General features: G+C 39.1%; 1 protein-coding gene and 1 long non-coding RNA gene across 3 annotated transcripts in view; one reads left to right on the top strand and one right to left on the bottom strand.

The window, feature by feature from the left end:
- Window positions 1-3,081, bottom strand: part of LOC111575590 (zinc finger protein 236) — a 79,643-nt gene extending 76,562 nt beyond the window's left edge. For both annotated transcript variants that reach the window (XM_023280812.3, XM_035953085.2), the window contains exons 1-2: window positions 2,930-3,081; window positions 1,599-1,738 (exon numbers count right to left, since the gene is read on the bottom strand). In XM_023280812.3, coding sequence (XP_023136580.2) covers window positions 1,599-1,738; window positions 2,930-2,981 — 192 coding nt within the window. In that variant the 5' untranslated portion in view covers window positions 2,982-3,081. The remainder of the gene's footprint in view (window positions 1-1,598; window positions 1,739-2,929) is intronic.
- On the top strand, window positions 2,769-8,980 carry LOC111575591 (uncharacterized). The gene is made up of 3 exons (XR_002746748.3): window positions 2,769-3,140; window positions 6,684-6,832; window positions 8,630-8,980. It is a non-coding gene; the product is annotated as an uncharacterized LOC111575591 (long non-coding RNA).
- The last annotated feature ends 3,077 nt before the right edge of the window (window positions 8,981-12,057 follow it).

The following is a 12,057-nucleotide window of genomic DNA, read 5'->3' as shown; positions in this document are numbered from 1 at the left end:
ATCCACCACAGAGACATCCTCATCACACTTTACCTCCTTCACACAACATTTCCACGCGTGATGATTAACATATACTGCAAAGTATGGATGTGCTCTACAAATGAAAACACTTGGTAATATTCTCTGACTCATCTGATGACTCAGAGGATGCTAGTTATGATGATTAACACTTCTGAGCGACTGTGATATGTATTTTAGGATTTTCCGACGCTGGAGTACAAAATATGAGACAAACGTGTTCATTTTACTGACATTTCAGCTTTAGCTCTGCCATAAATGTTTTATACAACACTAAAAACAGACCACAAATGCAGAATAACTCATGCAAAGCCATAATTACGACTGAAGTGACTCGCACACTGTATTTATGATTGCTGATCAATAACTGGGGTTGACTGATCTGTTTTTTTTTTCAGGGCTGAAACCAAATTTTAGGAACTGATTTGCAAAAATTAAAATCTTGATATCAAAACACAAATTTTATTTAAATGCTTTTGTTTATGTTCAACAGAACTTTTCAACATCCATCCTTTAGCTGTTACTCATAACATGCATGCATGAGGGGCTGTATTTGAACCAAAACAGTTACACTGGATCAATATTGGATCTCATCATCAACCCAGCTGATAACTGATTGACACCTAATCAAGGATTTCCAATGTTTTAAGAATTACCCAAATTATTATCCATTGATTTTTCATTCATCCAGAAGTCACACTGTGCCACAATATCTTCTTCAACCACAAAGTTCAGTAACATAAAACATTTTGCATTCACCGTTTCCCAAGTCAGAAATAACCCATCAAGTTTCAGCCTTTCCCATTATTTGAATTAAGCAGCAGTTCATTCAAATCAGCTCAACTAATCTATTTACACTGTCGATATGAATAAACATTATGTAGCAAAAACATGCAGCAACACAAAAAATGTGCAATCCTCATGTAATAAAGGGCAGGTCAGTAACAATAATGAAGAGTCTGCCCTTCACATTGTTGGTAAAAACGCATTTCAGAAGCTCTGGAAGTAGTTGTCTCCAAATATTGAGATTGGCCAACTAGAGTTGAGACCTATGCTGAGACTCCCAAATAGACGACATCTAATCGACACCTAGTTTACACTTCCACACTGTGAAAAATCATCTGAGCTGAAAAATCCAGGACACCTCCAGCTTTAGTGTTAAGCTGCGAGCTTGGCCCAAATCCAACCTGTGGCTGGAACATTGTCATCCACTGAAGGTGTGTTATCATCTGCTCCAAACTCAGCTGAAAGCGTCCCACAAATTATTGTAGTTGCAAAAGTAATCCACAACAGGCCAAATACCTAACCGATCCAGCTCCAGTGAAAGGTTACCTCATATCTCCACCAGTTCAAACATGCCCAGTCAAATTCAAGATATGTCAGCTGGAACCCTGGAAATTATCATTAGACAGCTACTTAATATGTTTGACAGGTAAGGAAAACTAGTGCCAGGAGGCTAATAATGCTGTGATTCTCAATCTCCTCTTGTGGCTGGGAACCATCAGATAACAGACTTGAATGCAAGAAAGAATACACAAGCCAATGCGGAGAGTATGCACACACTGCCATGCTGAACTCACCTTGTCATTGACCTCATGTTCACGGAGATGCTTCTGCAGCTGGCTCTCAGTGGTGAAGATCTGGGAGCAGATAGTGCACTTCTTATCCTTGAGCTCTCCATCGCTGAAACTTTCAGCCTTGTTTTCACTGGAACCTGCATCTGGTGGGAAGCACAGCAGGTGACACTTGAGTTCCTTAATGTGGTTTAAGAGGCCTCTTGTGACAAATAACTGAAGTAGAAATGGTCACTAGCCTCACATGGATGCTATGTTCACTGGCTTTGTTTGGGGAAAAAAAACCCTAAACCAGAAGTCATCATTAGAACAGTGTTTTTATATACACAACAGCATGTCTATATTCTGTCCAGACCACCTAAGTAGCACCAGATGATGATAAAAACTAGTTTTTATTACATTGGAGAACAAGAAAACAATGAAATTATTATAGCGGTTTCACTCTATTTTGGCTTGCCCATGTGACAGTTGCATATTAATTTATTTACAGTCCTATGCAAAGAATCATGAATTAGATTGACAATGTCTGCCTGTGAACCTGTCTGGGAGACTCAACTTGATATTCAACAGTTTGCTACCACACACCCATCTTGGCTGCCACTATCAAAGCTAGTATTCGGACAGTACGTGCATAGTTTATAGAAAAATAATCCGATCTTCCTTTTTAGCATCATTTAAGGTTTGTAATAAACTGGTTTACATTAATAAGCGGAGTCACGTGGTGAAGTACCATCTAAGTTATGCTGCTAACGTGTCGTGCTAAGTCTGCCAAACACTGTGTTCCGATCATATCAAAATGCAGAAATCAATGCAATAAGACGACACACTTCAACGGTTCTTTAAGTCGTGTCATTTCGTGACTGTGACAACTTGTTCCGACGGATCCATCAGCAGCTGGACAGCATCGCTGCAGCGCAGCACGGAATCCAAAATAACAATGGGCAATATTTTAGCGTGCTAGCCGGGAAGCTAACGGTAGCGAAGCGGGCTAGTTAGCAACAACACGCTAACAAGGAAATGCTAATAAATAAACACTATATGTAAAAAAAGCGCACATTAACTGGCGCCACATGACACCAGCGCTCCGCTCCTCATGGACACCAATTTAGACTGGAAGCCAATAAGAAGAGCCACCGAAATGTTATTAATATCATTCCGCCTCGATCACTCCTTCGCCGTACAAAGCAAAGCCCACTCGCAATACTATATCCGGGGACTATATACACTACATTCAAGTGTTATTATATAAGCTGCGGAGATGTTTGGCAAAATAATAGCGGGTTATTTGGATAGCCCATAATCTGTATTTTTATTCCTTGCATTTTGGAACTTGTTACCTGTTTCGTCGCTGCTTTTAACTCTCAGTTTGCGAGGCCGGCCCCGCGGCATAGTTCCAGTACTCAGGGCGGGTGTGCTGTGAACGATTTGCTTTTCAAAATGGCGACTCGGTCATCTGCAGACAGTAGAGCCCCCATGAAGACACACACAGCGTAGCGGCGCGGACAAGGGAGACACCTACCGTCTGGTTCGCTGTACCTGCAGCTTCAGGTACACAGAAAGCACCGCGTTTGTTATTTTACTGATGGGGAGAACACTACTTTGTTATTTGGAATTACAAATGATTTAAAATATTTACGGTACGGACACTAAAACACTGTTGGTGCCAGTCATGCTCGCATCGACGTCGAACACGTCGAGAAAATACATTCAACAGGTTGTCAGTGGTAAATAATTAAAGTGAACATGTCCAAAAAGTGGAAGAGAACGAAAATAAATAATAATATCAATAAAGCTTGCAATCCGAGAACAGAGAATTAAAGTAGCTGTTCAAAATGTTTTTTTTTAATTATCTAAAAAGTAAAACAATACATTTTAATAAGCACCACAGAAATACTTACAGGAAATTCTAGTATTACAGCCCAGGAAGCACACCTAGAACATGAAATATTGATTGCCACTGACAGACTGAGTATCTGTACAGAGATTAGTGTAATATTACTGATAACATAGGATTCAAAATTGCCATAAAGTACTGTATGATGAGGCCATTATTAGTGTAAGCAAAAATGTAACAACTATTAAAATTAAAAAATGGAGATATTGGCATAAACATACTCTTGAGCCTATGTCGTTGTCATTTGATACCCAAATGAAAGACTAAAATCAAGGGAAATACAAATGTATTGACTGTTGTGTATTTTTGAAAAGTCATATAGTTAAGGAATAATATACTTCCAATTAAAAAATGCAGAAATTCTAGGGTAATGGTTGAGAAAGCACAGCTAGTATATAAAATTTTGATTGCCACTGACTGATTAAGTATCTGTACAGAGATTAGTGTAATGTTGCTGATACCATAGGATATAAAACTACCATAAAGTACTGTATGACGAGGTCACTATAATGTAAGCAAAAATGTAAAAATAATAATAGATTTATTTTTTAATGTCCATACTGACACATAAACATAATCCCCAGCCTATGCTGTCATTGATACCCAAATTAAAAAAAATAATAAATAGGGGAAATTACTACAGTACTGACTGTTGTGTCTTTTTTAAACATAATATAATTAAGGGATAATATACTTTAAAATAAGCATTACAAAAATCTTTATTGAAAATGTAAGTATTATAGTCGGGAAAGCACAACTAGTGTATGGAATATCGATTGCAACTGACAGATTGTCTATATGGATATTAGCATAGTATTACTGATACCATAGGGTCTAAACTGCCATTAAATACTGTATGATGATTCCACTATAATGTAAGAAAAAATGTAATAATAATAAAATTTAAAATGGCGATATTTGCGCATAAACATTTTTTGACAGTGTCATTGTCATTTGATAACCAAATGAAAAATAAAAATTAAGGAAAATTACCAATGTACTGACTGTTGTGTTTTTTTTAAAAAGTAACATAGTTATGGAATAATAACTATATATCTCTGAATAAGAACTACAGAAATACGTCTTGGAAATTCTAGTATCATCGCCAAGAAAGCACACCTAGTATATGAAATATTGATTGCCACTGACAGATGAAGTGTCTGTACAGAGATTAGTGTAATATTACTGATACCACAGGTTATAAAGCTTCCATTAAATGCTGTATGATGAGGCCACTGTAAGCACTGACAAAGTTGAAGTCCCTTTAGAGTATGAGGCATAAAACCATCATAAAGTGTGATATGGTAGTTTTGAACTCACAGCAGAGTGCCATAGACAATATCCTATTGATTTTTCAACAGGGTGAGAGAGGCAGATGGCAAAATGACTTTACTGTCCATTAACACCAGCAGAGGGAGGCAATGAGTTATGAACAGCTTTGATCATTTATGGGCCAATAGTCCTGGGGATACCAACAAACTGATTGTGCTGATGAAACCACACTACTGATCTCAAATGCCTGAAAGTGTGTGTTTCACTCAGATGTCTTCAGGATCTGATTGACTTGGTGTGTCCACTTGGTGAATATCCTGCCCAGTATTTAAGCTTTACATTCTCAACTCACTACTAGCTAAAAGACAGGCAGAACACACCCATGCAAATATTCACAGGCTGGCTTAGGTAAGAGCCGTGTCTCACTTGCTTTGTGTGTTTATAATCCGTTGTTGGTATGGATAGCAGCACTTTGATTCATCCACAATGACAGGAAGCCAGTAGAACTCATGTTTTCGGCTCACGTGATCATGAACTCTGCACTAGGAAGCAGAGCTGTGTAGTAAAATGAGGAAAAAACACAAGAATATGGATGTTCTGAGTGGCTGAAACCCAAACATGGGGGGAAATGTAGAATCTGATTGAATCTATTAGCTTAGTGAACAAGTATAAATAATTCCTGCGTGGGCTTCATATCCTTTCAGGAGACTTTAGGTGTCATAGAAATAGAAAATCAGGGAACTTGCTACATGCTAAATAAAGCACATGTACTGTAGCTGCTTGTAGTATAGTAACAATCTTAACAACACTCATACACACACTAATGCAAATTTAACATATCATCTCGACCATAAATAGATGCCCATCTGTTGTGTAGATGTATCTTTAGCAGGACGTAAATCATACTATATGAGCCTGATTGTCTCAGCAACATTTTTCCCTACGATAGGCCTACAGGTGGAAAGCCACGACTCTCGCCTGTATTTATCTTTGTTTCCAACGAGGGGGGAAGTCAGCCCCTTGACTTTTAGTGAATAAGGAACCAACCAAGTGCATGTTCATTGTGTAAGAACATCTGTTCCTGCCAGGCCGCCAGTTTCTCTGCGTGTCCCCTCGCGGCTGCACAGGCCACTGATCTCACCACTGAAAACAAAAGACTGGACATCACTCTGACCTTGTGGGATAGTCCACGCCCCTCTTTCCTCCATTTCCCTGTTCTTTTTTTCTTCTTTTTGCACTGCGGTCTGCTCTCCTCCCTCTCACCGCAGTCAAAAGGAGAGTGATCAATCATTAAAATTGTCATGGGCTCTGGGAGTGGGATTGTCAGGAAGCCCACCTCTCTGGGAGATGTGCTGAACTCATGTTGTGAAAAACATGCTGAGAAGGGAAGAAAGTGATGGAGCTGCTGTTGCTGAGTCCTATCACTAGCCTTGTCATTCGTGCTAACAAGCCTCACCTACAACAGTGACATCAATGATACTTTTCCACTGACGAGGCTAGACATGAGTCAGACTTGAAAATGTGGTGCTTGTTTGCAGCACGCTGCAGGTGAGGTATCTTGTGAAAAACTCCCATGCAATTAAAGATTAATTCCTTGATTTCTTAGCAGTCAATAGCTGCAGTGCACTTTAATGACATCAGACTATTCACAGAAACATCAGCTGTCTGAATGGTAACCTTGCTGATGACTTTTTTTAAACCAGGACATTGTTGTCTGCTAATTCACCACCAGCTCATGCAGAGACAAAGAGCAAGTCAGACTTAAACAAAGGATAAATTCAGACCCAATATTCTCCATATGTAGCACGAGGCCTGGCTGTAAATTCCTCGATGACGGGGGGGAGATGGGTGACAGGACGCACTGTGACCCTTGCAACGACCTTGTTCAGTAACATTTCACATCCTGCCACTGCTTCTTCTCCCAGGTGTGGCCGAGTCTCCCCCTGTGCTGTCAGAGAGCACTGTCCGGATCCATGAAACCAATCATTCTTTGGCATCATGGAAACAGCATCTGACAGCCACGGTCACCATGGGCGTCCTCCCCTGTGACCATCCTCAACAGGGGACCAGGGAGGTAAGCCTATTGCTCAGCACACTCTCCGGACGACTGGTTCTCTGCTTTTGTAAAGAGGCATGCAAAATATTATTTATTTATTTTTGCTGTTTGTAATCATAAAGCATTCACATTTAAAATAACCAAATGAACCCTTAATGATTGTTGAAAGTCTGCAGCTACAAATGGCAGTCAGAGGTAGAAACATATGGAATATTGATAAGAATTCATCGAACTGAATATTTACAATCTCTCAGCCAGTAGCTGAAACACTAGAATTCATAAGATGAAATGTTGCTATCAGCACACAGGTTGTGCAAAATAACACCAGCAGAACACAGTGTTACAAAAATCAGCAAACAGTATGCATGTATATGAGAATGCATGCTCGAAAAAGAGCAAATATACTTCATATGTACAGATTGTGCAATATGTACACGCTACAAACATTAGTGTAAAATATGCTTATGTACACAATGGGCCCAACTGGTGCAGATATATGTTTTAATAACTACTTATTTTTTTTTACACATGCAGTGTTCAAAATAATGTTAAATAAATGCTGTTATATGTGGCACAGCTGGTGTGCTAAAAATTAGATTGTATTTCAACTTCCCATTGCACCACGCTGATTTGTCTCTGCCTACATTTGCCTTTTGTCTTGTGCAGTTCTCTGTCAGTGCACTGTGTGAGAGGGAGGTGGAGAAGATAAGGGAGTTGTTTCTGCATATTTATCCTCCCACTTGGTGTTATAGGGATGGGGGTGGTGGGTAGGGGGTGGCATTACATGCACCAAAAAAAATAAATAAATACGAAAGGTACATGTGCTGATAGAAAGCGGGTCTCAGCGACTCTAAAATATAGCTCAATTCACGGTCAGCTGTGCTAGAAAGATGAAATAGCATCGCAGGAGTGTTTTGTAATCAATAATGCATGGCTGTCCATCTTCGGAAAAGAGAAAGCCCCTCCAAACACACCAGAGGCATCAGACACTTTTCATTTCATGCTGAAGGTCAGCAGAGCAGCATGGACGTCCCCACAGTACATAACATGAGGAAGTAAACACAACCAGAGAATTATTTTCAAATTCTCTCCTTCCATACATACACCCGTGTCAACATCATATGCAGGTATTGGAAATGATAGGAGCTTCTGATCACGTGCTTGAAATTAAGTCACCAGTGTAATCAAATTGTTTCACCAACAAGCTCATGATGAAAATATGATAATGGGTAGATTACAGTTTATGTTAGCTACAGTATTAGTGTGTTGTACATATGCAATAGCAATGAAATTTTTACTGAGTAACAATTACCACAAGTGAAGATGTACAGCAAACAAGGGGGTGACAAATTTGCATTTTAAGTTGGGTGGAGGTAGGTTACTTACACTGTAAGTCCTTTTTAATTAAGTACACGGAACATATTACATAATGACAACAGGGTACATCATGCTTTGCCTATATTTCCTTTCACAACAACAGGAAATTGAGCCAAACTTAGTAACAAAAAACTTTACTACTTCCTGTAACTACGTTACAATTGTATAGAAAAGGGGGTCAACCACCGCATTTTGCAGTCTTCATACTTTGTGACTATATTGTAACTAAAGAAAAAACAACAGAACAATGAGACTCTTTGTTTTCCACTATATAATGATCATTTTGAAATAAATATAACCTAGAAAACAATTAACTTTTTTATGGTTCTAGCATATATAAAACCATATCCTTAATCACAGTCCAAATGCAATGTTCTTGTATTAACAAAAACGTAAGAAAAGATATTTAAAATATCTTTTTGTGTGTGACCTGTCCAGGGTGTCCCCTGTCTACACCTGAAGTCAGCTGGGATAGACTCCAACCACCTCGCGACCCTAATGAGGATTAAGTGGTGCATATATAATAGATGGATGTTTGTGTGTGCAAATAATGACCTTTCTGTATCAACCTCATTATTAAACAAGTACTCTTAGAAGCACTTACAGTGTAATTCATATCCAGGTCCCTCCAAAATTGTTCCAATAAGTATTTTCTTGATACTCTGTGCATACTCTATAATTGCACTGTCACCTGAATTGTAGTCACCAAATGATGGTATCGTCAGTTACTCCTAATTATGATTTGAAGTTTTTCTGATTGATATAACACCCTGTCCTGTGATGATCTGTCCTTGATATAAACTCATCCTCACACTCCTCAGCGTTTTTATCAACACCCATCTGTTCAGTCTATATCACTGTTAAATATTAATACATCTCCATCCTCACTACATTATGACAGTATGCTCATCACCTGCTTGGGAACCATCATCTGTATCGATTTCCCCCCGGCTTCCGCACATCTGGATGTTAAATTATTCTGACCGAAGCGCAGCCTCTCCTTCTCCTTTGCCCCTATAAACACAAACATGTGTACACACTTGTAAAAACACACACACACACTAGTTATTCTTTGTACACACAGTAATGCATTCATTTGTTATTGCCTGAATGCGATGCATATACAGACAAAAGCACAAACATGATCCCATCCCCCATGTTTTGCAATTAATAGTTATATTTTCTTACACAGATGCACACTTGCATGCACCCACCTTTTCACGCTGTAAAAAGCCAGAATGCCGAGCTAATGCTCATGCACTGAGGATGACACATAAGGATAATCAGCTTCCTACCACATGGAGCCCTGGCCCCATGACAGCTCAGATCAATTAGACACCATTAAAGGCTGGTCTCAGAACAGCCATGGAGACTACCTAATGTCTTCTTTTCCCTCTGCATGGTGCTAACAAAATCCATCTTCTCCCTCACCCAAACCTAATTACAGGTAGAGATGCACTGTGTGAGATGAAAAGCTGGGAGACGCTTTGATGGATGGGGAGCTCCTGCAAAACAGAGCAAACAGGTAATTAACATGACAATAGGGATGAGGCAGGGGTCTCATACAAAGACACAAGTGGGGTAGTGTGGGTGTGGGAAGCAGAGGTGTGCTCATGTGTATTATGTGTGCACATTTGAGGGGACAAAAACACCAAAGTGCAGAAATAAAGGGAGCCGAGGACGACAGCTAAAAACTTTGATGTGCTGTGAAATGCTTTCGCTGTGTGGAGACGAATAGATAACAGCGTTACACACCGCTGCAGGGAGTGACCAGACGCTTAATGGAGGTGTTGAAACCTTGTGCAGGGATAAATAATTTATCCTTTGACAAAGTATACCTCATTCATTTTTCATTGCAGCATATTTATGGGTGAATCGTGATGATGTGATAGCTGTATCAGTTTAAATTGTCAGGTGTACAGCGTAAGAGCTGCTGCTCCTCTTCAAACAGTGCATAGATCTGACCAAATTGTCTCTCAGCCTCTCATTTCCTTGTCAGTTTGCAAGTTGATTTCAAGGAGAATGTGACTCATTTTACACATAAACCATTAACGTCGGGTGTTTAAATGTCGCATCAAGATGGAGATAACACTAAAAAGGTGATGTGGAAGCAGGAGCTCACACTCCTCAATGGCTCATGAGAATAAGATGCACACCACATAAGCAGTGGATGTGCTGGGGGAGTTTTACACCACAGTAAGTGGCACTACACCATGATTCCTCTATGGGCAATGTGTTATATTTTTGTCAGGGTTTCTATGTTAGGATGGCAACAATTGCTTGGCAGCACATTTGTTTGGTAACCCATAGTTCTAGTTCTTTGTTTCATTTGGTTTGAGATTCCCCCAAAGCTATACTGACAGTGTCGGCAGGGGATTCAGCGAAGAAAAATGAAAATGAATTTGCAAATGCTTACTGATAAATAACCTGAAGCTTTAACTGTTCATAAACTAGATACACTGAGTAGAAATGCAATGGACATTCCTTGTTGTTCAGCCACTAATAAACATCGAGGCCATGTCAGTTTGACTGTCACAGGAAGTATTTACAGCAGCTTTGATGATGAAACTACTTGTGAGAGGAATGAGACATCTGACAACCGAGACAAGACTTGAAAACAACTCTACGTGTTTTTCATTCCAGTTACAGCCATAAAGTAGAGATGATCCACTACCTGTGACCAAAACCTGGTTCAGCCTTTTAGGAGTCAGCTTAGTCGGCGTGTTGCACATGACGCAAGAACTGGCACTGAAATCTCATCTTGTGTCTATAATAACTGTCTAGGCTCTCGGCAGATAGTCATTCATTCAGTCACTGTTGACAGCTAGCATTGTTCTGAAAGTACATGGTTAGTTATTTTTAATCATATGTCATACTATGATTAAATTTGCCAGACTTGTCTCCCCGCCAGTGGTAAAACAGCTAAAACTGTTGACAAAAGCAGTGTTAGCGCAGAATCTCTCTTCCTATGAGACGTGTACCAGTTGAACAAGCATAATTTGTTTGTCTAAATGCTCTTACTGTAATGTGAAATACTTGCATCAGTAAAACAGCATTAGTATTATGTACTTGAAGAATAAAAAAGGGCTTGTTGTCAAGTATAATGGCCCCTGCAGTTGATAAACATGTGTAGGTATTATATTATTGTTTCAAAATGTGTATACTGCTGTAGCTTGTGGAGGTGAAGCTGCTATCATCTATTGTATACAGCTATGCAGTTTAGTCCAAGAGTTCCCAGCTTAAGAGTCACAAGCTAAATCTGAGGGGTCAGGAGATGATTAATGGGGTAGAGAAAAAGAAAATAAAAAACTTTCCTATTCACAATATGTTTTTCTTTTTGAGATTTGAATGTTATTATTTTTTTACTCTCCCTCTTTGGATCATAAACCTATCTCACTGAAATCTTTTGAGACAGTTTCAAGGGTAAATATCTTTTGGGTGGAGCTGGAAAAAAAGGAATTTGAAACTCATCATAGGGCCCCAACTAGACCCAGTGCTTTTTAAAGTGACTATAAAGTACAGCTGTAAAGTAGATAATTATCATAGCTGTATTCTCCTTTGAAGTGTAGTGAAGTAAAACTGTAAGGTAGCATCAAAATTGAGATACTCAAGGAAATAAAATGGCACAAAGTGGTAAATTAGAACATTACTTGAGTAGTGCTTGAGTTGTTCATATTTAATGTCATTCACTCAGTATAATCATTTATATTTTTCTTGTCAGAAGTTCTGAATCCACAAACACAAGACTAAAAACCTGTGTGTTTTTATTGTCCAAAATAAAAAGATTAAATTTACAAGCAAATTATGTCAAACAAGTTGCGGAGTCAACCTCAAGAACTTGCAGTTTGGATTTAAAAGTGTTCAAG

The sequence above is a fragment of the Amphiprion ocellaris genome, chromosome 9 (genome assembly GCF_022539595.1).
Source record: "Amphiprion ocellaris isolate individual 3 ecotype Okinawa chromosome 9, ASM2253959v1, whole genome shotgun sequence".
Taxonomy (NCBI): Eukaryota; Metazoa; Chordata; class Actinopteri; family Pomacentridae; genus Amphiprion; species Amphiprion ocellaris.
The sequence above is the reverse complement of the archived record's forward strand: the minus strand, read 5'-3'. Positions and strand labels throughout refer to the sequence as shown.